This window comes from Gopherus flavomarginatus, chromosome 10, assembly GCF_025201925.1.
Source record: "Gopherus flavomarginatus isolate rGopFla2 chromosome 10, rGopFla2.mat.asm, whole genome shotgun sequence".
Classification (NCBI taxonomy): Eukaryota; Metazoa; Chordata; order Testudines; family Testudinidae; genus Gopherus; species Gopherus flavomarginatus.
The window spans coordinates 56,822,911-56,850,324 of NC_066626.1; the positions used below are offsets into that span (position 1 = coordinate 56,822,911).

A 27,414-nucleotide genomic window follows, 5' to 3' on the forward strand; every position below is an offset into this window, starting at 1 on the left:
GAAACATTATTACAGTTACTGTAAATAATGAAAGCACTTACATATTTTGTTATATACATATACATATTCATCCTACATACATCTTCCTCAATTGAAATAGCACATTTTCAATATTTCTGGTAACGGAAAGCACTGTGGGCATTTTTATTTTTCTTCCCATTATACTGTGTTTATGTAAGCCATTATTCTATTCTGAAGAAAAATGTCAGGCCTACTTGTATCTGCACAAGCATATCAGAATTTTCTACTGATTCATCTAACAGAAAATTTAACTCTTCAGTAAAGGCCTGTTTTCTGAGTCAATGTTGAGAGTTATTCTTGACTGTACACATACACCACTCACTTGTAAAGTCTGTGCCTGATATTACAGATCATTAATTCTAGTCCCCCTCTACTGATCAAATAGATAAGATTCAGACTGATACAGAGAAGGAGTTTTGGTTTATTTTTAAATCTCTTTGTAATGTGCACATTTTGACTTCCCTATTGGACATTACTGCACCGTTGGTGTGTGCAGGAGGGAAAAGCGAGTTAGGAAACTGATTTGCTATTTTTACATAATGAACAAGTGGTCTCCCTCACCTCTATGTTTGGACACTACAATGAAGGGTAGTATGGAATACCCTTAGACAGACATTACAACTACAGTTGTTCAGAAGATAAATGAGTCTTTAAATCTGCTTCACTATTGTGACAATAAACAATACACAAATATTTTTGCCCCTATTTTAATTAAAAGAAAGCTATAGATGCAGATTTCAGTTAGCTAAAGTTGTTGTTCACATAATGCCACTTTAATACTTCATCAGGTCCTAGTTTAAAATGTGCTAAAAGAATAACAATCTAAATTACCTATTTCTTCCCTTACAGAGGATTACTAAATTTAATTAATGAATGAATTAATTGCAGTTGTCAAGCAATTAACACAACAAATTAACTAGATTAAAACAATAGTCGCAATTAATGACCGTTTGAATCACACTTTTAAACAAAGTAATACCAATTTAAATTTATTATATATATTTTGGATGTTTTTCTACATTTTCAAATATATCAATTTCAATTACAGAGAATACAAAGTGTACACGCTCACTTTATATTATTTTTTATTCTTTTTTTTTACAGTGCAAATATTTGTGAACAAAAGAAATAGTATTTTTCAACTCACTTCATACAAGTACTGTTGAATCTCTATCATGAAAGTGCAACTTCGTCCACTCAGTCCTAATTCCAGTTCTGCTAATCTCTAAAACAAATTTGTTTACATTTACAGGAGATAATGCTGCCTAGTACTTATTTGAGGTGAACTGAATAATACTCTTTTATAGTGGAGGTATTTGTAATAAAAATATAAAGTGAGCACTGTACACCTTGTATTATGGTGTTGTAACTGAAATCAATATAGAGTAACTCCTCACTTAACATTGTAGTTATGTTCTTGAAAAAGCGAATTTAAGCGAAATGATGTTAAGTGAATCCAATTTCCCCATAAGAATTAGTGTAAATGAGGGCATTAGGTTCCAGGAAAGAAAAATCTTTTGTCTGGTGGAAAAATTATTTATTTTTTATTGTTTTATACATGTACACACATACATTTTATATATATATATACATATACATATATACATATACATATACACATATACATACACATATACATATACACATATACATACACATATACATACACACACACACAGTATAAATTTTAAATGAACAATTTAAGGCTGCTACCAAGTGATGATGATTGTGAAGCTTGGTTCAGGTGGAGGAGTCAGAGGGTGGGATATTTTCCAAGGAATGCCTTACTGCTAAAATGATGAACTAGCAATTGGCAGAGCCCTCAAGGGTTAACTCTCACAGTCTGCACAATCTCCCTCTATCCTGAGCCCTGTCATGTGTCCCCCATCGTTCTACGGAAGATGGGGTGTGCAGGGTGCAGGAGCAGGGGAGAGGGGGACACCCTGACTTCAACCACCGTCGTCCTCCTCTCCCCCCTGCACAGCAAGCAGGAGTCTCAGGGAACAGTTACAAGGCAGAGGGCAGGAGCAGCACATGGCAGTGGAGGGAGGGACAGCTGCAATGTTAGCCTGCTGGGCAGCAGCTGCACAGGGAACTTAGGGGAGCGGGGAGCTGATAGGGGGGCTGCCTGTCCACCCTGGTTCCAAGCCCCCACCAGCTAGCTGCAACAGGCTGCTCTTCCTGCATGCAGTGGACAAAGCAGGCAGCTGCCAGACGACATTAGAAGGGACCACTGCACAACTTCAAATGTGCATGTTCCCTAATTGATCAGCAACATAACAATGAAACGACTTAACCGGGACGACTAAGTGAGGAGTTACTGAATTGAAAAAGTAGAAAAACATCCACAAATATTTATTATAAATTTCAATTGGTGGTATTGTTTAACAGTGTGACTAAAAGCACACAATTAATCTTGAGTATTTTTTTAATCTCACGATTAATCAGGATTTTTTTTTAAATCATTTGAGAGCCCTAATTAAGACTAAAGGTAAAATTCTCACACACTTAAGTCATGTAAATGTTACCCCTCATGTAAGAATCTGAACCTTTAAAGAAACATGGAAATGAGGGATGCTTAAAACAAAACTAAGATAAAATACTTAAACATGCTGATTAGAGAAATAAAGCTGGTAAAAACAGAGCACCAAGATTAGGCATTAACAAATTTCATTTTTAATGTCACATAGAAAATGTCTCATTGATAAATTCACTAACACAATGAAGTATAATTTCACTCCTATAATGGCTTCCATACAATTTCAAATCCATTTACAAAACACCTTTGAAGTTATCCCAGTTCTGCTGATGTAGAAATTCAGGCAGAGGGGTTAAGGCCATTTTGTTCCAAAATGGGTGCCTGAAATTATTTGTAAACTCAAATCCTCATACCAATTTAGTAGGCTTATCTCAAGTTTTCTGAGCACCCAGCAGTTCCCAGGGATGCCTAAATATGAATTTACAAATTTAACTTTAGGCATCCATTTTTGAAGTCTTGGCCCTAATGAGTTGCCCAAATTAAACAAAGAAAGCTAGATCTGTGCACTATTGCTCACTTGGTCACAGAGCTGCTTTGTTAGACGATAGAACATTCCTCTCCCAAATCTAGAAGTATTTAAAACTTTCTGAATTTGCTCTGTACCATATAGCTAGCGAATGTTCAAAACTTCTCATTTACTAAGAGTGATTAAAAACAATTCCACTACAATACTCAACTTCCTAACCACTAAATGCTACATACTTCTTAAAAACTTCAGAAAGTACACAGACAGGAGAATGTATTCACCACACTCTGTGATATTTGTATTAATCACAGTAGCTAGATTATATTAAACGTTTTCTTGTTTTCACAGCGGAACACAAAATTCTTCTATAGGGCAGAAACTGAATTTTCTGTGTCAAGAAATTCTGTAATAAAAAAATCATTCTGAAAAAAAAATTCAGTTTCCTACACAACAAAATTCTGAAAAAAATAGTTTTTGGTTGAAATGTTGTTTTGACAAAAGTTTTATTGCAATTTAGAATTTTATTTGGGTATTAAATTGAAAATAAATAATAATTTTGAACACCCGCTCCCATCCAAAAATCCTTTCTGAAGAGTTCAAAATGCAACAGTTTAATTTTTCCTGAAGTAACATTTCATCAAAATCTACGTTTCCATGAAGTGTTTCACTTTTTGAAAAATCAACTTTTTCCCAAATAGACAAATGTTTCATTGGAAGAGTCCCAACTAGTATGAGTTTATGTAAACCATTTAGGTGCCACAGGCATAATTATTTCTAAATAATCTTTTCAAAAGATCTTTGTAGCCTTAAGGGCTCTAAATTTTCTCAAAAGCCTAACTGACTGGCTAACCTAGTCAGTAGAAGACAAAAGTTGATAAACTGACTAGGAGGCAAAAAGCTCGGGCATTTAAGCTCCACTTTTCCCATAAGTCGTAAAGCTAATTTGAGTTAAATACTGCACCAGACTATAGTTGCGAACCTAGGGAGCAGCAAACACCGGAGAAGCAAACAGACAGAGGATTGGTGGGACAACACCCTGGTTAGAGTACCAGTATTGAAGAATATAGCTTGTTCCAGAAGGATGGGTATGGGAAAAAGGGGAAAGCATTGTGCTGTATATCAAGAATGTTTATACTTGTGATGAGGTCCAAGAGGAAGTGAGCAGCACACTTACTGAGGGTATGTCTGCATTATGAAATTAGGTCAAACTTATAGAAATCAGTTTTCTAGAAATCGATCTTATACAGTTAACTGCATTTGTCCCCACTCAAGACCATTAACTCAGTGGAGTGCGCCCACAGTACCGAGGCTAGCATCGACTTCCGGAGCATTACACTGTGGCAGCTATCCCACAGTTTCCGCAGTCTCTGCCGCCCACTGGAATTCTGGGTTGAGATCCCGATGCCTGATGGGTCAAAAACATTGTTGCAAGTGGTTCTGGGTGCATATTGTTAGGCGCCCCCCCTCCCTCCCTCCGTGAAAGCAACGGCAGACAATCATTGCAAGCCTTTTTTTCCAGGGTTACCCATGCAGACACTATACCACGGCAAGCATGGAGCCCGATCAGCTCACCAGACGTCTCCTGGGTGCTGGCAGATGTGGTACTGCATTGCTACACAGCAGCAGCTCATTGCCTTTTGGCAGCAGACAGTGCATTACGATTGGTAGCCATCATCGTAGTCTCCTGAGTGCTCTTTTAGCAGACCTCAGTGAGGCTTGTCGGGGTGCCTGGACGTAAATGGGAGTGACTCCAGGTCATTATCTTTTTAAGTTTCGTCTCCTGGAGATTCAGTCCTGCCTGAAGTCACACTGCACTGTCTTCTGGCGAGCAACCAGGAGACGACGATGGCTAGCAGCTGTACTGCACCGTCTGCTGCCAGCTTAAGATGTATAAGAGAGATGGAGTGGATCAAAACAAGAAAGAGACCAGATTTGTTTTGTATTCATTTGCTCCCCTCCTCCCTCCGTGAAAATCAACAGCTGACAATCGTTTCAGTAAGGTCTGTCAGGGGCACCCTGAAAAGTTTAATGGAGATTCAGTCCTGTCTGGAATAGTGGGGTGAGGAATAGCTCATTGTTTTGAGCATTGGCCTGCTAAACCCAGGGTTTTGAGTTCAATCCTTGAGGGGGCCATTCTGTGCAACAGTTGTGTGTGTTTCTCTTTCATGCAAACCCATCCTCTTTGTTGATTTTAATTCCCTGTAAGCCAACCCTTTAAGCCATGTTGTCAGTCAACCCTCCCTCGGCACTGCTGTGGGTCCCTGTTATAGCCTCTGTCCTTCATGCTCTTGGAGATTTTTTCAAATGTTTGGGCATTTCGTCTTTTGGAACGGAGTTCTGATAGCACGGATTTGTCTCCCCATACAGCAATCATATCCCATACCTCCCATTCGGTCCATGCTGGAGCTCTTTTGTGATTCTGGGACTCCATCATGGTCACCTCTGCTGATGAGATCTGCACTCACCTGCAGATTGCCACACCGGCCAAACAGGGAATGAGATTCAAAAGTTTGCAGGCCTTTTCCTGTCTACCTGGCCAGTGCATTTGAGTTGAGAGCGCTGTCCAGAGCAGTCACAATGGAGCACTCTGGGATAGCTCCTAGAGGCCAACAACATTGAATTGCGACCACATTACCCCAAATTTGACCTGGCAAGATCGATTTCAGCACTAATTCCTTTGTCAGGGGAGGAGTACAGAAATCTATTTTAAGAGCCCTTTAAGTTGAAAAACGGCTTCATCACGTGGACGGGTGCAGGGTTAAATTGATGTAACGCTGCTAAATTCGATCTAAACTCATAGTGTAGACCAGAGCTGAGAGTCACTGGGTGAGGATAAAAAGAGTAAAGAATAGTAGCAATGTTATGGTGGGCAGTCTATTATAGACCACCAAATCAAGAAGAGGAAGTATATGAGGCATTCTACAACCAGGTAAATTATCTAACACATATGAGCTAGAATTAATGGGGATTTTAACTTCCCTGATATCTGTTGGAAAACACAGTATGTCTTGCAAGTTTTTAGCATGTATAGGGGACAACTCTCTGAATCAGAATGTGGAGGAAACAAGTACAGGGTCATCCATTTTGGATCTGGTACTGACCAACAGGGATGAATTATTTGCAAAAAATGAAGGTGATTGGGAACTTATGAGTTGTGGGCTTTTATTTGTAGAACAAATAATGTTTATTATTAAGTTTTTTTTTTTTTTTTTAATATAGTGCTTTTATCCAAAGCACTTTACAATAGTTCGCTAATGGTACAAACAACATTTGGAAAGATCTTTTGCCAAGACCCTCAGCAATTTTCAAGTGGTCCACAAAAAAAAAGTTGAGAACCACTGGTCTACACTACAGAGTTACGTCAGTGTATACACTAGCATACTGCTTTGGATGAAGTAAGTGGCCTGCTACACCAATATAACTCCACCTCCACACGAGGCATAGCTCGGTGTAGTTAGGACAACGAAGTGCTCGTGTAGATGCTGCATTACTTACTTCAGCTGTTGGCTATAATTCCGTCAGCAGCCTGGGGTCCTGTGCCATTTAATTGACAAGAATGTCAATTTCATTGCTAGTAGGCTCCAGTACTGTGAAATTGAGTCCATGCTGGTCTCACAGCTGTGGCTGTCACCTCGATTTGGGTGGAGGGGCTCCAGCTGTCAGCCCCGCATGTCTGTCAGTACCCCATAATACCCCACTTCAGCCTGTGCAAGTGATACTGTTGAAGCCACTCTCCACCAGTAGAAGGAGAGTAGCGTGGACACCAACGGCAAACTGAATAATTGCAGTGGCTGTAGGTCAACCTAAATTAAGTTAAGTTGACCTAATTTTGTAGCACAGACAAGCCCTCAGCCTTCTTACAAAAAAGATGTGACCAGATGACTAATCAAGTTACCATAGAGAATAAAGGGGAAGAGATGCAGATCAAGCTAAGTAAAAAAAACACATAGGATCTTCTTACTAATTTGAATGAATTGAAGACAGCAGAGCCTGATGTTATGCACCCTAGGGTGCTGATTAGCTGAAGAAATCTTGGAGCCACTGGAAGGAATATTTGTAAACTCATGGATAACAGATGAGGAATACTGGACAAGGGCTAACATAGTACCATCTTTTAAAAAGGGAGAAAGGAGGAGCAGGGAATTTGTGGCAGATCACAACCCCAACATGAGTCAGCAATGTGATGCTGTTACAACAAACAACAGCAAATGCAGTTTTAGGTTGCATTAACAGAGGCACAGCATGCAAGTTACAGAGGTCATAGTTCCACTCTACTCAGTGCTCGTTAGGCCTCAGCTGGAGTACTGTGTTCAATTTTGGTCATCAATTTATAGACAGAACTTAGACAAACTGAAAAAGATCCAGAGAAGAATGACAAAGATGATCAAAGGGACAGAATACAAGCCATATGAGCAAAGACGGGAAGAACTGGCTATGTTTAGTTTGGAAAAGATGAGATTAAGTGTGCATGGGGGGGGAATATGATCGCAATCTTCAAATACCTGAAGGTTGCCATTAAAAAAAAAAAAAAGATGGATAACAGTTGTTCTCTCTTGCCATAGAGGACAAGACAAGAGGCAATGGGTTCAAACAACAGTATAGCAGATTTAGATTAAACCTCAGGAAAAACTTTGTAACTTTAAGAACAGCAGGACTATGGAACAGACCATCCAGGGAAGTAGCGGATGCTCCGCACCTGAAGGTTTTCAAAAGGAGGCTGGATAGCCATCTGTCTTGGATGGCTTAGACAACATATCCTGCATCTTGACAAAGGTGCAACAAAGATTAATAAATATCTGTAAATGTCAAAAAAGTGTGCATGGTAAGTAGTAATAAGTTTCCTATTTTAATTTCTTCTGAACCTGAAGACTTTCATTTGAAGCTGAACAGTGGTTTAAGTGGAAGGAAATCTCTTCCAACTTTTTACAAAATTTAAAATTTGCAGGAAAGCTATTTAAAAAACAATGAAAAGCAATGTGCCATTTTCTCTAAATCATGTTTCCAATGGGTTTGTACTATGAATTAGCAAGACCACTTATAAAAGAGAGTGAAGTTCAGTATCCACAGCAATTTAGAACTTGGCTCTCTGAAGACTGCCAACAAGGAACTGCCAATTGTCAATGAAGTTTTATGTGCAGACATTTTAAAGTGATTGGTTTCTTTCATATAATCTCAAATGCCGAATTCAAACCAGTGACCTAAAAAGTGAAAGGTGGTGTACTCCATTATCAATCTCCACAGACATTCAACTCTATTGCACAAGAAATTCTAGTAATTTTTAGGAGAATAAGTTTACATTTTGACCCAGCATGCTTACTGAAAGTATCGCTACAAAGTATTGCAAAGACTTTAATTTATATCAAAGCAACAAGAAACAGAATGTCTTAGATGACCACAAAGTTCCACAAACACACACACACAAAAAAATACAGCTTACCTCAATCATTATATGAAAGGCGTGCTTGTAAAAACAAAAAAAAAAAAACAGGCAAAGGAAGTTACTAATTATATCAAGAACAAGGTGAAAAGCATCTTGTGAGAAAAGTGACACAGAAGATTAGTTTGTATAAAACAATTTGTTACAAAGAATATCTAAGGCGCTATCAATTTTTGCTTGGATAATTAACTGATTTAGAACAATAAATCTGTCACTGATAATGTCATGTTAGTAAAGTAAACAGGTAAAAGAATAATTGTAGTACAGGATGTTAACAGAAATGATTTTATGATTAAACAGAGAATTGCTCTTTTAAAGTATCTGAAGAATCAGTTTGACAAAAAACGATATTTCTAAAGATATTTTTTAAACAGTAATGAAATAGAAGACTTACAGAACATACATGGGACATAGTCCACCATCCACTTTTCATATGCTACTCTGATTTCACAACTGTTACTCATCTGTTCAACCACTCATATTCCACATATTTACACAGCATTATGTTAGTCTATTTGCCACATCTCAGTTTGAAAGATTTATGCTACTAGAAGAACATTCACATTCCTGCTAGAACTTATTTTCTACTGTGGTCACAAGAATACACCAGATGGCAGTGTTGCATTTTCTAAAATTAAGAAGCTATATTGTAACTAAAAACTAAGTATGAAATGAAACAACCTTTCTTTAATAGCACATCATATGGGAGATTTGTACTACTAATTTAGAAGAAGATGTGTACATTTATTTCTGGGGGTACAATTTAAACAACTGATCCTAGATATGCAATATTTGACAGATGTAAGACGTGAAAATATTTAAGGGTTCTTTCAATAAGTCCAAAAGAGTAATTTGATTTTTTTCCACTGAAAAGTTTTGTAAAAAAGGAGGAACAGAACTGAATTACTGGAATTTAGAAAATGATTCAAATTAATGTTGATTGCCTGGCCAGGCTAACCCCCACCCCCTCACACCTCTACTTGATACAAATGGCGTGTCACTTGCAGTTAATCACTACACTCAGAGCATTAATTTTCAAACTTCGTTAATTTACATGGGTTTTTTCTGTTTGTTTTTAACTGCCCTGAATGACTGGGTCCTTATTTCTGGACATCAGCATCATCAATCATGTCATCAGCTAAATGAGTGCTATTGCACAAAATTCAAACACTTAGAGTACTCATTCTTAATGGCAACTATCCCTATCCACCACCCTTTGTCTTTATCTTCTCAGAGTACACACACTGCAGGGCCAAGCGCCATGTCTTCCGCTGTGCTTGGAAACTGCCTAGAACATGCCGAGCAGTATCTCTGTAACAAGCTAGATGAAGTATTTCTTGAAGGCTAGATTAGCCAGAGTCAGATTTATTAATCCTGCAGTAGGGCTTATTGCTACTGAAAGGATGACTAATTTCCAACTGATTTCCCAATGATCCCTTTGCTAAGAAAAAAACCAAACAATAGGTGATCGCCTTTCTTGCCCCCCAAGTCCTGAAGGAAAGCCTGGAAGCACCTGACATAAAATCCCAGAAATATAAATGGAAAGGACTTTGAAATGTCATCTAGGCCTGCCCCCTTCACTGAGGCAGGACCATCCATGACAGATCTTTATAGCCTCTTAAAAACCTCCAGTGATGGGGTCACCATGAGCTCTCTTGGAAGCCTGTTTCCGAACTTTATCCTTATAGTTAAAAAAAATGTCCAAATTATCCTAATCTAAATCTCCCTCATGCTAGAATAAGCCTGTGACTTCTTGTTCTAGTTTCAGTGGACATGGAGAAGAATTGATCATTGTCCTTTTACACAGCTGAAAACTTATCGGGAGCCCCCACTCACTCTTCTCAAGACTAACATGCCCAGTTTTTATAAAAAACTTCCCTCAGAGCTCAGATTTCACCATGGTTTATCATTATTGATGCTTTCCTCTGGGATCCCGCCAATTTGTCCACATATTACTTGAAGTGTGGCACCCAGAACTGGACACAGTAGTCCAGCTGAGGGCCTCACCGGTGTCCAACACAGCAGAACAGCATAATTACCTCCCATATCATACATACAAGACTCCTGCTAATACGCTCCAAAATGACATTAGCTTTTTTCACAACTGCATAATACTGTTGGCTCATACTCAGTTTGTGATCCACTATAACCCTCAGATCCTTTTCTGCAGAACTATGCATACCCAGTTAATCGCGATTTTGTATTTGGTGTGTTTATAAAACACATTAGGAACTACACAGAAACTTCTCCTAATGTGACATGATACAGGAATTTGTAAAAATGTTAGACCCTCCCTAATGAACTCATTAAACTACAAATACTAAGGATATGTCTACACTGGCAGAGTTATAGCACCACACAGAGTGCGCTGAAAGTGAAATGACTGTTGTGTGTTCACACTGTCAGCTGCCTGTGGAATAGCGTGTTCACACTTGCAGCACTTGCAGTGGTGCATTCTGTGCAGCTATCCCACAGAGCATCTCTTCCTCTTCTGCCACTAAGAGCTGTGGGAAGGTGGAGGGGGTCGCAGGGCATCCTTGTCCTGTCCCAATTCCCCATGATGCACTGCTTCACATCCCAGAAATCCCTGTGCTTCTGTCCGCATTTGGCACCATCTTTCAACTGTTTGTGTACTGTGCACCCTGACTTCAGTCTGCAGGAGTGGACCCTGCACTGTTGGATCAATATGCTGCTGGCTCTCACTAACATGTCACAAGTGGCAGTGGCATTATTCCTTAAACTACAAAGGCAACTGGAGTTTGACATTGATCTCCCCACGCATAGTAGTTACGACACGAGATTGCTTGTGGCATTCATGAAGGTGCTGATCACAGTGGAATGCTGCTTTTGAGCTCAGGAAACACACACATCTGGATGACAAGCAGTGGCTGCAGAACTTTCAGATGAGGAAAGCCACATTCATGGGACAGTGTGATGAGCTTGCCCCAGCCCTGTGGCGCAAGAACACGAGAATGAGAGCTGCCCTGCCATTGGAGAAGTGCGTGGCGATTGCACTATGTAAGCTGGCTACTTCAGACTGCTACCGATCAGTTGCTAACCAGTTCAGAGTAGGAAAGTTTACTGCTGGACTTGTTTTGACAGAAGAGTGCAGGGCCATTAATTGCATCCTGCTCCAAAAGACCATGATTGTGGGTAACATGCGTGACATTGTGGATGGTTTTGCACAAATGGGCTACCCTAGCTCTGGGGGGGGAGGGGGAGCAGGCGATAGATGGCACGTATATTCCAATTCTGGCACCAGGCAACTGAGTACATTAATCGGAAGGGGTATTTCTCTATGGTTCTCCAGGAGCTTGTGGACCACCATGGGCCTTTCATGGACATTAATGCAGGCTGGTCCAGAAAGGTGCATGACGCACACATCTTTTGCAACACCGTCCCTGCTCGCAGCTTCCTGAACACGCCATTCTTCCAGGATCAGAAGATCATCACCATAGGCAAAATCGAAATGCCCATTGTGATCCTGGGAGACCCTGCCTGCCCCTTAATGCCATGGCTTATGAAGTCATATATTGGGCAACTTGACAGCAGAAAGGAACAGTTCAACAACAGGCTGAGCAAGTGCAGAATGACGGTTGAGTGTGCTTTTGGCTGTTTAAAGGCCTGCTGGCACGGCCTATATGGGAGGCTGAACCTGGTCAATGACATTATTCCTATGCCTATAGCCACGTGCTGTACTCTCCGTAATATTTGTGAAGGGATAGGTGAAAGCTTCACTCACAGCTGGATTGAAGAGGCTCAGCATCTGGAGGCTGAATGTGAACAGCCAAAGACCAAGGCTATTAAAGGGATGCGTTGAGGTAGCAATTTGAAGCTGAAAGCCACTAATTTTTGTTGCTATGCTCAAGAGTGCAGTGCTTGTAATGCTAGGAGGTGATTGTGATTGGTGCAGACTATGCACTATGAAGGTTTAAGAAAACTGCCTGCTGCTTTGCAGGGCTCTGTTAGCTTTCAATTAATAGAATAAAGATTGCTTTCAAACCAACACAATTTTTTTATTAAACAACCACCACCACCACCGGAGGAGGGGAGACAAAATATACATATCAGCACTGAGCAGGATGGGGGGGAAGGGACGGTCCCAGGAAATTAAAGATTTGTGTATGTCCAGGTATCATATCCAACCTTCTCCTTTGGAGTACAGTGCAGCGGGTACTATACTTCAGCAAGACTGAACTGCAGAGGGACAGGTGTTGAGTGCACTGGGTACTGGGAGTCTGCAGTGCAGAACTGTGATGGGCGGGGAATGGAATGCCATGGGTACAGACTGGGGCCAGGAGGTTGATAAGAGGGTATTGACGGTGTCTAGGAGGCGCATGGGAAAGTTTTGTGACAACAGCTGCAGGAGAGGGTGGGTGCAAGGCTGCTCGGTTTGCAGTGCTAGTAGTGCCTGGAGAGAGAGTGTATGTGTGTGCTTGGTGCGCCATGTTTATGAGCCGCTCCATGACTTTGTTCTGGCACGCCATGTTCTCCTTTCGGTCCCTCTTCTCGCTGTCCCCGCTACTCCATCAATTCTTGTTTTTCAGCCGCGGACTGCATCACGACACCACTTAGAAAGTCCTCTTTAGTTCTTCATGGCCCCTTTCTAATTCTGCGCAGCCGTTCAACCAGTGATAACAAAGAGGAAGCCTGGGCTCCTTAGGTCAGATCTGTGAAGCCAAACTGCATCATTTTACAGAAGCAGTATTGTTTACAACACACAGACCACTGATTCAGTGATTTATAACAGTTACTATTCACACACCTACCACTAACTGGCTGACCACATGCAAGCACACATGAGCCATAACACTCCCAAAATGGTGAGTAACCACAGGGGAAGGGGAAATCAGTGTTCCACGACTGTACTGTACACTGGGCATGTGGCTCTTGGGGAGAGCTAGCACTGTAGTGGGGCCTTATAATCATTACCCTTCCCACATTTTCCACAGGCTGTGTTCATTATGGAAGATCTCACTGGTGAGGGTGAGCAGGGAATCAAGGGAGGGTCTCCTCCAAAACTGCGGCTTCCACCCTGGCCCTTATGTGACTCGCTTGCATGCGACTCCCCCTGCACTCCCCTGTTATGGCAGAGTGGTGTGGGAAAGTTACCTTTAATGGATCAAGAAACAAAGCAGCTCTGCCAAAGAACCTGCAGCAGCAGATTGCCCATATTTCCATGAGAGTTTTGTGGAGATCTCGGAGGCAGATTCCCATGAAGTGAGGGAGTCAATCAACACCTTGTTCCGCTGCTCAGACTAGGCATGTGCTGGTACACACATTATACAGACACAAGTCTGCTTTCTGCAACCCTCCTGTCCCCAACAACACTTCAGTGATTCCCAAAAATCAAAGCCACTTACCAGGGGCCTCCTCTCCTGTTTGCGCTTTGCCAAGCTCCAACAGCTGTGACTGGCTAGCCTCCACCAGAGTAGAGATCTCCTGGCTGCATGCATCTCTGACCTCCAAGTCATCCTCTGCCTCTGGGTCACCCTCCACATCCTCATCCAAGATTTCCTCCTCCTGGCTTAGTCCATTCTTGACTGGCACACGAACCACCAAAGTATTCACAGTGGCCTTCGCAGTGGAGGTGGGGTTGCCACAGAGTATTGCGTCCAACTCTTTGTAGAACTGGCAACTCGTGGGCACAGCACCACAGCAGCAGTTTGCCTTGTGGTAGGTGTTGCACAGCATCTTCACTTTGACCCTGCATTGCAGTGTGTTCGGTCATAGCCTGTCATGCATCATGAAATCTGCCCATAGGAGTCATAATTCCTATGGCTGGAGCACAGCTGGGACTGGACAGCCTCCTCTTCCCAAATGCTGATGGGGTCCAGCAGCACGGCATTGCTCCAAGCAGGGGATCGCCTGCGTGTGGAGCAGGCATGGTCACCTGGAAAGATGCACTGACACAACTGCATGCATCACAGAGCAAACAGGAAGGGGACTTTCAAAATTCCCAAGAAATTTGAGTGGAGATGACAGTTGGTCACCTGAGGGAAGGGCAGTAGAGTTCAAACCAATGACCAGAGAAGGGAGAACAGGTATTGTGGAGCACCTCCCCAAGGACAATCGCAGTGCTGTAATTGACAGAGTGTTTACACTGGCACTATAGCACTGTAGCCCCAGCGCAGAAAGCTGTACGCCTCTCGTCAAGGTGGGTTTTTTTTTTTTTTTTTTTTTTTTTTTTTACAGTGCTGCAACTGCACAGTTTCTGCACATTAAGTGGCTTGGCAGTGTGTACACCTCAGGAAAGTTGCTTTACCTCACAGAAACTTGCCAGTGTAGACAAGACCTAAGTTTCTCTACATCAACAATTAGTTTGTGGCAAAACAGGGCTGTTAATCTACCCCTCATTAGATTGCCACATACATACTGTGTATTTGGACCCTGCTCATGTCCATTAAATCTGTTAAAGAGCTTTGATATAATCCCGATTCAAAGAGGACTAGATCAAAAAGTATTAACAAATAGTTAATGAGCAAAGTCCACATGGACAGTTAGTCTGTGGCAGGCTAAACTCATACCTCAGGTTACCATGAACTAAATGTGCATGCAGAGAAACCCCAAAATCTCATTTAATAATTTAGACTGAGTATTTCAACAAAACTACAGAGAACAGTTATAAATATACATTTTTTTAAGTTAGGGAATCTTTCTGTAGAAACTTTAAGCTTAAAGGGGAATTCGCCTCTTAACTACTTCCTTCCTGTAGTCAGAAATTCCTCCCTACTGCTCTGACTTGTCATTACTGCATTATGAGTGCAGTTATCCAAGGATCTTGACCCTTTCAACTCTTAAATGGACTAGATTTTAAGATGATGTCCTCTGACAACGTTAAAAGTATTAATCTTTAAGTAATAAATCCTGTGCTCCAATACAGGAGGTTCTTATTCTAGACACAACTCTAAATAAAATTCCAGTGTTTACTTTCTGGAGCTATTGTAAAAAGGTATAAAATATTCATAGTGAAGTGTCTGGATTAGTATAAAATGAATGGAGAAACTTGTTTTATATAACTGCCCAAAGTTTAATTTTTGACATTTTATTCAGTTGTAAAATGTTCAGATCTATTAGATAAGAGACTAGTCACACCACAGTCACAACTGGTATTATTTGACATCCCTGACAGTGGTCTCAATTGAATGAGTATGGAGATTGAACTATTTGGTTATCTAGAGAGTGATTCTCCCCAGAACAGAGGGATCAGCAGGGTAAGGGAAAGAAGCTTGGATAACTGCCATTTTTTCTACACTTTGTTCTGTGGATAGAGGACTTCACTCTCCAAAGCTATACCTCTGGCAATTTTCGCCAGCACTAAACACACTAAAAAAGTGAAGCATTTTACATGAACAATTTTTAAACTGATGCCTAATCTAAAGTGTAAATGAAATTCCTATTCAATGTGATCAAGCATTTGTATAAATACACATTTGCAGTATGACAACTGTCAAAATGAAAATGAATAAAAATAATTTAAAAACCCACACACACGCATCAGCCCTTTCTAGATTTTGTTTTCACAAAAATTTAGCAAAACCTACATTCATGTGGTATTTAAAAAATTTAAAAGGTACAGCAGTGACGAAAACTCAAAAAGTTAAAAACTAAAGATGCTTTAACTTAGTCACATTGCAGATCCACACTGTGGTATGAAGTTAACAGCATAAACAGTAAACCCAGATGGTTGAAATATTAAACAGTTTATATAAGGGAATATCTCAAAGAATAAATTACATTTTAGTCCCATATAAAACTAATAAGAAATTTAAAGACTTAGTGGCTCAAACATGGGCAAGAAGTGTTATACTAGGTATGCTACCTTTCCTTCCCTCCCCACAAACATTACTTTTAACTGTAAGATACTAATACCAAAAAAGGTAAAAACCAAAGGCAAAAGGTAAAAGCTTTAACTCATTTCCAAAATTAAACCCCTGAATCAAAAGTTCCTAATTTTAACTGAGGTGAGATTTGTGCTGGCAGTTATAGTTCCAATCAAGTTCTAAATACGTAAGGTAACTACAAGTATCAATAAGTATCATCTTGAGGTGTTAGCAATACTCTTTTTGAAGTATGAAAATGAACAGTCTTATTTTAGAATTAAAAGTTGGCCCCTCCTAATTTCTCATTTGACAAATATTGATCCCCCCCCATCTATTACTAATGGAACAAACCAACAGATCTCATTCTGCGTATGCACCACTAACATCTGTAGGAATATGCAGAAGTAGCAATTCTAGTACGGTTGAAAGTGGTGTCAGCAGAGCACAAGCATATGTAAAGTTTTGATTAGGTCTGACAAAAAATTAGCGTGTTTTACAATCAGATTAATCAATAATGTTAACCGGGAGGCAATGTATTCTAGCACAGGGGTTCCCAAACTTAATTGCTCTGCGACTCCCTTCTGACATCAAAAATACAATATACGACCCCAGAGGGGGGACCAAAGCTTGAGCTCACCAAAACCTCAATGCCGCAGGGGGTAGGGGCCTGAAGCCCAGGGGCTTCAGCCCCAGGCAGGGGGCCTGTAACCTGGACCCCTCCACCCAATAAGGTGCTGATCTCAGGTGGCACCTTTGTGACCAGAATATATTTATTACAAACACACACAAAAATAAAATAAATTAAGTTAGTATTAATATTATAATAGTACCTAGAATGCCTATCAGGTATTGTGGCCCCATCATGCTAGGGCTATACAAAGTTCTTGTTTTGCTTTGTTTTTTAGAAAGCTAGCCTCCTTCGCTGAATAACTTACAGTCAAAGATCACATTCTTCAAACCACTTCCCATTTAAAGCACATACGGAAGTGTTTGCAGGATTTGGATCTAATTTAAAACAAGACGCAAAATGCTTGTTTAACAAAAGGAGAGAAAATGGGAGGAAGATCAATCAAATTGTGCAGTAGCCAAGCTAACTAGTACACAATCCAATGACTGCACTTCATTTACTTTTAAAAAACTGCTATCTAAGCCTATCTATTTTTTTTTTAACATAACCTCTGCTTTGCTAGTTACCAGCTTTTATCCTTTTTTACTTTTAAAACACACCCACACATCCCCAACAGGAGTAGATCATGAGCACCTTATTCCCTATGATGAGTAGATAGTCCATTCACATCAAGGAAACAATTCGAACATGACTTTACCATTTTCCCATAATATTGAGTCTTTACTGTTTAAAATAAATATATGGACATGTTTACTTAATTTTTCTTTTTTTAAAAGCATACGCTGGGTTTTTAGAATGTTAAAAGGTGAACTGAATCTTCACTAGGTTCTGATAATTTTAGAGCCTAACCTACCAGTACTTGATTTTGCTAAGTTTCCTTATGCAAGGAAAACCAAGCACCTGCTTCAGTATGCAAAGGAAGTCAGATTTCAGTCACATCACTTAAAAATATCCTCTCTCCCCCTCACCACATTGCTTTAAAAATAGTGATTCTAAAACATTAAGATTACAATATAGCAACTTACTTGGGTTGGTACAAGTACTGGAGGATATGCTAGCTTATGATGTCTGTACATCCAAAATGAAAACAATACGATCACCGCAATTCCCATTATAGGCACCAACGAGTAAAGCAGAGTATTGAACAAGGGTGGTTTAGGTGTAACAGGATTGGAAGTGGCTGAAGAACAAAAGTTACAATTAATCTTCTGCGATTACAGATTTTAACAAGCTCATCCAATGCCTAAACTTGATTATTAAGTTCTAAAAGAAATGAACACATTTATTAAGTAGCAGAACACAGTGGCGGAACCTAATTCAACACAACACAGTTTAATAGCCAGATACAGATTTTAAAGATTAATCAGAGATTTTCAAAAGCATGTAAATTAAAGTTCAATTGAAGGACTTATGCTCCTAAATTCCTTGGTTGCTTTTGAAAATCTTCCTCTTATACATCAAACTGTTTAATATTCATGCAGTTCCTAAAATAAATCTTCAAAACTGCCATTCCAAGAAAAATAAATTCACAGTGAATGCTCAAACTTAGGGAACTATATCACGAGGCACCATTTTACAGGGTTTATTTAAATCACCAATTTTAAATCATGATATAAATCAGCAAATATGAAATCTTGATTTTTAAATTAATTGTAATCTTCTTTTGCATTTGTACTTTTTAGTTATTTTCCTGAAGAAAACTGGATTCTCAGTTACTAACCATTAAAAAACACATTGACTTGACTGAAACAACACCTTTACACTGTGATGCTTCTCTTTCCTAATCAGAAGAATATATTATATCTATATACATTTATTTAAGCAATTATATAACTTAAGATGCATGCATTCAGATTTAGTTTTTCCTTTTAAAAACTTTTAAAACCTTAGAAAAAGGTGACTAACGTATTTATTTATCAAATGATTGACTGACTTGTGATTTGCGTCAAGCTTCATTTGCATGGAAATTGGAAATCGGAAATCAATTAAAATGCACAAACACACTATTTTTTAAAACTACCTTAAATATGCGGGGTACTTAAGAAAAAGTTTAACATGTTTTGCATTTAAAAGCCAACTACTTTATTACACAAGGAATTACCATCTGCAGTAAGTGAAATGAACTGTTTCTGGTCACTCAAAGCTTGTACACCCTCACACTTTCTTTGGTGTAATTTAAGTAATGAAGGGGTGTGGAAAAGGAAGCGACTTCCACAAGTTCAGTTGTCTGACTTAAAACTGCCTCAGCAAAACATGTACTGCTTAATATTTTATTATTTAATTTGCACTCTCTTTACAGAAGTATTTATTGATTTTGCTTTTTCATACAAACAATCACCACAATATATGAAGAACACAAAAATTATAAAATGTATAATTATTTTCTGTAACATGCAGCATAGCGTTAACATGCATTTGCAAAAAACATTTAAATCAAACAAACTATAAAACCAAAGAAATCGATACTTTCAAAACTCATGGGGAAGAACAATGCAGACTCGATAGGGTCAGGCAGCATGGAAGCAGAGGCAAACAGGCCAGGGGAAGGAGTCTTGGACAGGCTGTCAGACCTTTAGACATACCCTAGTTAAATGTTTTTTAAAAAGAGCAAAGATTTCCTCAAATTCACATCACTGATCCAGGTGGCAGAAAGCGACTCTTGCTTTGGCCAGTAGATCTGAATACTATTATCCTACTGAGCACATTGATTTACTTTTCCACCTCTGTAAAATCATTTGCTTTGTAATCATGACTCCTCTCAAGTACCACGAATGCCGTGCCAAGGAGACCAAAATTTGCAGCAAAATATTCTAATATGCAATTCTCAAACTACGTTAGATTGTTAAATCTAAATATAAATTTTAATTCTAATGTCAACCTATTTCTGTAGAAAGGGGATATTCCTATAGCCTGCGCAGAAGTGCGTCCATCTTTTACCATAGTGCCAGCATGTAGCCGAAGGGAAAAACGATCTTCTGTAGTCTTTGCCATACCAAATTCATTCTAAATAATTTTTTTCTTGAATTAAACATGAGCATAAATCTACAGAAGCACATTTTGCATTGCGTAATAAAATGGACCATTGTAATACCTTTAAAGGATGCTCTAGCTCTTTATCTCAGGATTTACTAGTAACTTCAAGATGAAGTCTTGTTTTCAAAAAGGCATACATGGATCTAAGGAATTTGTAGAGCATCTCTTCTATATTTTGTACTTGGGAGACGGGGGGAGAGTGTAGTGAGTCCCTACTGTTAGTACCAAAGTGAGAGGTCAATTAATTTTTTGGCTGTATATCCTGTTATATTGCTGTGATCAGGAGGTCATACTGTTTTAGGACCTGGAAGAGAACTACCCCCCGCCACCACCACCACCCATCAGAAGAAACCACACATCCCAACCACCAACTGAGAGAGAAATAATTTAAATGAATAGATATTAAGTTTCGTCTTTATCATGGTTGTCAATTGCAAACTTAATTTGAAATATTTATGAGAACAAAATTAGTGTAAATAAATTGTTTTCAAATAATTACTTATACACCCACTCACTGTTGATAACCCATAAAGCAGCACTACTGTTCATGTAGATGAAAGCAGATCATCTCATCCTTTTAATTAATGCTTTTGCGGGGTGTGTGTGGTGGGCGAGAGGAGGGCGCACAGGCAGGAGTTGTAAATTTTTTTTTAAAATATATATATATACACACACACCCCATACTTTTCAAATGGATATTTGTCGTTAGGGTGACCTAGTAGTGCTTAACAGGTTAAGCACCTTACTTGGAAGGCATGGAAAAATAGCATCGCAAATTTTTAAAGTTATTACTTAAAAACATCATGCACAGGATTTTCCCCCTTCTCCCCAAAAGGATTTCCAGACAGTTTTCTTAGTAGCTTTTAGTGTGTTTTTTTAAGCAGACTTTTTTTTTTTTAATACATTACAAGTGTGCCCAGCAATGACAATGAGTTCATTTAATAAGTTACAAAATTAAACAGACCATTTCACAAGAAAGTAAGTACCTACTCCAGGGCATGCGTCTGTAAGGTAATACATGCACAGGTTGGGTGTGCTATGGCATTATGGCCAGTTCAAACACAACCAGTTTCATTTACTTACATCTAAGATGAGATTTAAAATGAATTTTTGTTTAGATTTTCAAAAGAGTATGAATTAATTAGCTGGATTTTTCTGAACAGGTTGCCAAGGATAGATTCCCCCTACTAGCTTAGAATAGCTTTATCAATTTGAATGGTTTTGTTCCAAAACATGGGCCTTTCATTTCAAGCTGAAAAAAGTTAGTCTATTGCCCAGATCAAATTATTTACACTAATACAACCAACTCTGAACCACTATAATTACCAAAAAATCCTCTTCCACATATGTTTGGGAAAGGGAAAACTAACAGAAGCTACCCAAAATATTCTGGAAAAAAAAGTCTTCCTGCCTAAACATTCAGAAACTGTATTCTGGCCAATACTGCAAAACCATTTCTTTTGAATGTTAAACCAACTTACGCTGTGTTACTTCCATCTCTGGAAAATAGAAAAAACGTTCATTACACATGTTGCCTTCACAGCAACAGAAGAACACGTCAGGGCTGTCTTTCTTTTCTATACAATCAGTCCTGTAAGAGAGCACCAGAAAAGTCATTTTTGTTCATTTAAAACTGACTTCCTTTGTACAAGAGCAAATATTGCACATAGTAGCTACAAAGTTAACTTTGAAAATGAACTTTTGAAAATTGTGATCCACTAGACTAAGATGGTGTTATCGGAATACCATGCTAAATTGAGGAGAAAATATATATTTCAATACAGGTCTACTTCCATTTGCAGAAATATAACATTGATCAACCTTGATGCAGAGATAATCTTCCTAACCTTGCAAGTTGCAAACATGCTAGCATCCCAAAAAAGCCACCAGCAAGCTGGGTTTCAAAAATTCCTCTTGCAAGAGGAGGGGGTAGTTCAGGTGGAGGTTTTAACAATTGATGAACCCAATTTAAATGTGGCATAATAAATAAAATGAGTACTTTGAATGACTTGAGTTTATCCATGAAACCTTCACTGTGAGGCTGTTGGGAGAAAAACACCTTTTAAAAGGGGTAGAATACAGGAAATTTCTGTGCAGCCAAACATTAACTTTGCCCAGAGCCAGAGCTTATTGCAGTAACAATCTAGAACTATGACACATGAAAAGACATGACAAATTGGTGAGGAAAAACCACCAAAACCCCACCCCACAAGAACTCAGGAGAGGAAAGGTAAGACAATAGAAGTTGTCTCTACACCAGAGAGCAAAAAATAGTGAAGAACTCTAAGAAGAGTTTGAATTTGTTGGAGAAGTGGCTGAAGGCTGCTGTTTTATATACAATTAGAAGACTTGCTCATTATAATTGCAACTGTTTCTGTCATAATTCATTCATTGCTTGATATTCTTTGTCTGGAACCATTTGGAGTTTGGTATACCATAAACTTAAAAGTTTAGTGAACTGCAATAGTCCTTCGCCAACTAACGAAGTTATGTACAACAGATATTATAATGTTTTCAATTAGAACACTATTCAGAAATCTTGTATTCCAATAATAAATAAAATAGTGATGTCCTGGCACAAAAGAAACAAACAAAAAAGAATAGTTTACTGAAATGCACTAGATAATATTGATTACCAAAATCAATTGTTATTTAAGAACCAGAGCAAAGTTTTAATATCTTAATTTTTTTGTTCACTAAATGCTGTGTATAGTATGCTACAAAGAAAAAATTAGCATTCGCTCCCACTTCCTTAGCTCCCTTTATTTCTCTAGAAAATGTAGGGTTTAATCAACACAACTGGTGCAATTCCACTTAACTTAAGGCTTGTCTACACTTGAAAGTTAATTTGGATCAAGGAGGAGTATGAATTTGAAGTGCAACTGCTATTCCTGAATAACTCCATGTTTAGACAGGCCCTTAAGATCGACTCATCTGGTCAAAAACAGACTGATACAAAAACTGTGAACATCCACATGAGGCAATTTAAACCTGTCTTAAAAGAAAAAGCCACTCTTACACCGAGATAAGCTTATCCACCGGGGGCTGTACCAGTTTAAACTATGCTAGTGCAATTTTGTCTACTCACAAAAAATCTTCCTCTTCAACTTTTCACTCCTCTCACACCCTTTGACTTCTTCCAAATCTTTTTTCGTCTTTGTAGGAAGCTTTGAGTGAGGCAGTTCCAAGCACTCTTGAAAATTCTTAGGTCAGCTCTCATTTGTAATTAGTGCCAAAATTCTCATGGATTTCCAGTGAGAATTAGGCCAACAATAAACACTGCAGAAAGTCCCTCCTTGAAGTTTTAAAATTTGAGAGTAATAACATTAACCCTCAAGCTGGAAATATACCCCTCACACCTACCCTTCCCCTGAAAAGGGAATATAGTCTCACTACCTCCCCACGATGGTTGAAATACAGTTCTACAACACTGTGAATAGCAGTTGACAAGATTTCATAAAAAACTGCCTTTTTCCCTTCAGCACAGCAACACTTCAGTTAGTGTCAGGAAAATATCTATAGATGCTTTGCTACTTCTGAGGAACTGGCAAATCAGAATTACAATTTTTCCTTAAACTGCTTTTTACTGATGAACTTAAAGCTATAAAACTTCTTTATGAGGTAAAGAGGACTATAATGAATATCACTTTCTTCCACTGACACAAGTAAAGTTGAACAATTTTTTTTTAAAGATATGAAGATTTGTAAGATTAAGGGGTGGTTTTTTTTTGTTTTTTTTTCAAGTTTTGTTCAAGCTTTTTGGAAACATTTTACTAATGCAAAGACAATACTAGAAATTTAATGTATTCCTTTTCTTCCTTCTCCTCCCTCTCCACTGGTATAAAGACATTTTGTAGCTCCAAAAGAATCCTTCAGAGTACCATACAGAGATCAATTAGATGGTTGTAATCTTTAGCATTCGGCCTAGGACCCAACCAATGCCTACTGATACCCCAATACAATCCTATTGCGTGTGTTATTGCTTACCATATCTGACTGGCCATCAGTTACACAAAAAAGGCCAAGATTTTCAGAAATTATGAGTACACGGAAGCTGCCACTGACCTCAGTGGGAGCTTCTAGGTGCTCAGAAATTTTGACAATCAAGCTATATATTGACATGTCTGAATAATGGTTTAGGGTCCAATGAGAGCTGGACTTCTAAAATGCTTTTAAAATTCTACCCCTAGGAATATAACTTCAGGCACTAGTTCGAATACTTAATTTAAATCATTCAGTAATAAGCAGTACTTTTAAAATAAACTTTAAGGGATCAGAAGGGAAAAATTAAAAAAAAAACACGAATACTTCAAGTTTGTCACTATTTCTATGAGTCAATGGAAGATGATGAAAAATATGTCCAACTATAGTAAAAGCTGTTAAGTATCAGAGGGGTAGCTGTGTTAGTCTGGATCTGTAAACAGCAATAAAGAGTCCTGTGGCACCTTACAGACTAACAGATGTACTGGAGCATAAGCTTATGCTCCAGTACATCTGTTAGTCTGTAAGGTGCCACAGGACTCTTTGTTGCAGTAAATGCTATGTTATCTTGCACTTTACCAACTGGAAAGCTCTATAAACTAGCATTTCTGATCTTCATTGAAAGTCTGGTTTATAGTCCAGTTGGTGTGGGGCCAGCAGGCTCCCTACCTGGCTCCCTGGAAGTGGCAACATGTCCCTGCTGCTCCTAGGTGGATAAACGGCCACAAGGGGTCCTGCGTGCGGGAGGGGGAGCAGGACATGGGCTCTGGGAAGGAGTTTGGGTGCAGGCGCGGCCCTCACCTCAGGTGGCTCCCGGCAAGCGGCTCCCTGTCCCTGCTGCTTCTGTGCAGAGGCATGGCTAGGGGGCTTTGTGCGCTGCTCCGGGGGCAGTGCCTGTGGGTGGAGGCATGGCTAGGCAGCTCTGTGCACTTGTCCCTTGCAGGCACTACCCCTACAGCTCCCATTGGTTCCTGGAACCAGCGCTCGGGATGCAGGCAGAGCACAAAGCCACCTATCCGTGCTCTGCCTAGGAGCAACAGGGACAGTCACTGCTTGCGGGGAGCCACCCCAGGTAAGCGGTGCCTGGGTCCTGCACCCTGCACCCCACCTCCCGCACCCCAACCCCCTGTCTCGAGCCCCCTCAAGCACCCAAACTCCCTCCCAGAGGCCATGCCCTGAGTCCTCCCCACACCCAAACTCCCTCCCTCTTAGTAACCTCTTAGGTTTTAATTTTACTTACTGGTACCCTTCCTTCTTCCAACGTGCCAGATAAAGTAAAAGCTTTAACAAATTTAATGGGAACTGTAGGCACCTAAATTAAAAAATTCTGGCTTCTAACATAGTGAACAATGTACTATAACGAGTCTCCTAACTAGCCTTTTTTTTCCCCAGTAAACTTGGTTTAAAGCATTATTATACTTAAGATACTTAAAATTTTCTCACCTATCGTAACAGTTGATATCATCCAGCCAACAACCTTGTTTCACAATATCAATTGATCCAGAAATATTCTTCCATGTAGCAAAGCAGTGTCGTCTTTTATCTTTATCACCATAACAAGGTTCAATGCCACTGCGATTTGTTTTATCCTTTTCCCAATTAGCATTATAGTAGATGCACTCCTGTGTTTCCGATCTGCCTAGTATGGCACCTATTTGGAATTAAGAATAATTTAATGTTAAACCACTGGATTCTGAAGGCTGAAGCACATTTGAACACTAAAAATCAGGCTGCATATAAGCTTCTTATATTGATACCATTATTAATATTCAAGTTCTCTTCTCATTGCTATATTTAAAGTTAGCATGCATTCTAAACAGGTACTGAAACATAAAAACAATAGCAGCTAAAAACAAAGGTTTTCTGTTAAATTTAATGATATAGCCCAAACAACGCATAGCTTGTCAAGATTTGTAAAAAGGCTGGAAAATACTTCTTACCAAATAAGTGACAAATTTTGGCATAGCTTTTCATTATATGGCTGTAACCAAAGGTTTTATTGGCTAAAGGATAGAGCTTAATCAGTAAGTATTAGTCAAATAATGGTGATCTTAAATTCCAAAGCAGCATTAGTTAGCAGAATTTATCCAGTTTTCCAAGGCTGCCTCACTTCCTTGTCTCAGCATCCCTCCGTCACCTAGGGTCACCTGATTACTTCATTAGCTCAGCTCTTAAAAAATTTCTAACCCTTGCAGTTATGAAGAAAAGTTTGAAAAAATAACCCAATTAATGGCATAGTGTTCACCTACATTTGAGCTAAGAGGTATGCTTCTTAGCTCATGTAGATGTCCCCATGCTAGTAGTTCTGCTCAAGCAAGCACACTAAAAAAAGCAGTACAGCCACGCTAGCACAGGCAGCAGCTCAGGCTAGCTGTCCAAATACATATCCAGGGGATCCAGGCTGATATTTAAGTAAGTTTTCAAGATACTGTTAAACTCTTAGACAGGAACTCACATGGTTTGAATGTGCTTAGGATTCCCGTGTTTGTCCATCTATAGGAAATTAAATACCAGAAATAGGTGGGGTGGGGAGAGTGGATTGGCTGTAGGGGCAAAGTCAAAGAAGCTGTTTAGGAAATAAATTTTCCATGAGACTCAGACAAAACTAAAAGTAGTTTCCAGAGGTCAAACTTCTTGATACCTCAAAAAATCCCAAACAAAAAGTTCTCACCCCAGATGTGAAGCTGCACACACCTCTTTGTCAATCAAAAGGCACTATTCTCCATATACGGTTAACCTGTAGTCTTCCTTCAAAATAATGTCTTGTTCTATTGTAAACTTTAAAAAAAAAAAAAAAAAAAAAAAAAAAAAAAAAAGGCAAAATGCTTATATATAAAAATCAAAGAATGCATGACTAGGTCTTCTAAGTTTATAGGAACTATAAAGGATTTGTTTGGTTACTTTTCCAAATGATTGCCACACTCTAGAAATGTGGATTACATAGCACAAGGAGGAAAGACTATTTACAGAAACAAGCATCTAACCTGGGGTAAAATTCTGTAATATTAAAAGAAATTGCTTTGAATAGGGGAAATTCCAATTAATAGTCTGAGTAATATAGAAAAATACAGTACAGTATTTGAAATGAACACGAATCCTCCAACTAAGAACAAAGTACAAAAAATCCGTTATACACTGATGCCATCTACTGGATATCAAGGGACGTAGTAGAGAAACAGCTGAAAGTCAAGAGCCATTTGGCACCCATTCACTAGAAATGAGAGCAGCCCCCTTCAGTGAACCTTGAATCCATGATATTGAACATGGTCCAAGCTGTGGACCCTAGAGTTGCTAAACCCATCAAAGCTGCAAAAACAGAAGTGTCACCAGACACTTGGACTCACCCCATTCCTAGGTTACCACGATTGAGAAGTGACAAGCTTTCATTTCAGATACTGTATGTGTTTAATGCAAATAACCGAAACACTCTTTCTAGCAAGACCTCAACTAACTATATTTTGGATTTTAACTGGGCAAGCCACATTT

At 39.2% G+C, this 27,414-nt stretch overlaps 1 protein-coding gene across 2 annotated transcripts in view; it reads right to left on the reverse strand.

Annotated features, from left to right (window-relative positions):
* ACVR2A (activin A receptor type 2A) overlaps window positions 1-27,414 on the reverse strand; it is a 105,874-nt gene that overhangs the window by 33,020 nt on the left and 45,440 nt on the right. Inside the window, exons 2-5 of one of the 2 annotated variants that reach the window (XM_050969256.1) lie at window positions 25,372-25,579; window positions 21,429-21,538; window positions 17,940-18,094; window positions 8,464-8,487 (exon numbers count right to left, since the gene is read on the reverse strand). In XM_050969256.1, the coding sequence (XP_050825213.1) occupies window positions 8,464-8,487; window positions 17,940-18,094; window positions 21,429-21,538; window positions 25,372-25,579 (497 nt within the window). The remainder of the gene's footprint in view (window positions 1-8,463; window positions 8,488-17,939; window positions 18,095-21,428; window positions 21,539-25,371; window positions 25,580-27,414) is intronic. The other variant, XM_050969257.1, reaches the window with a different exon arrangement.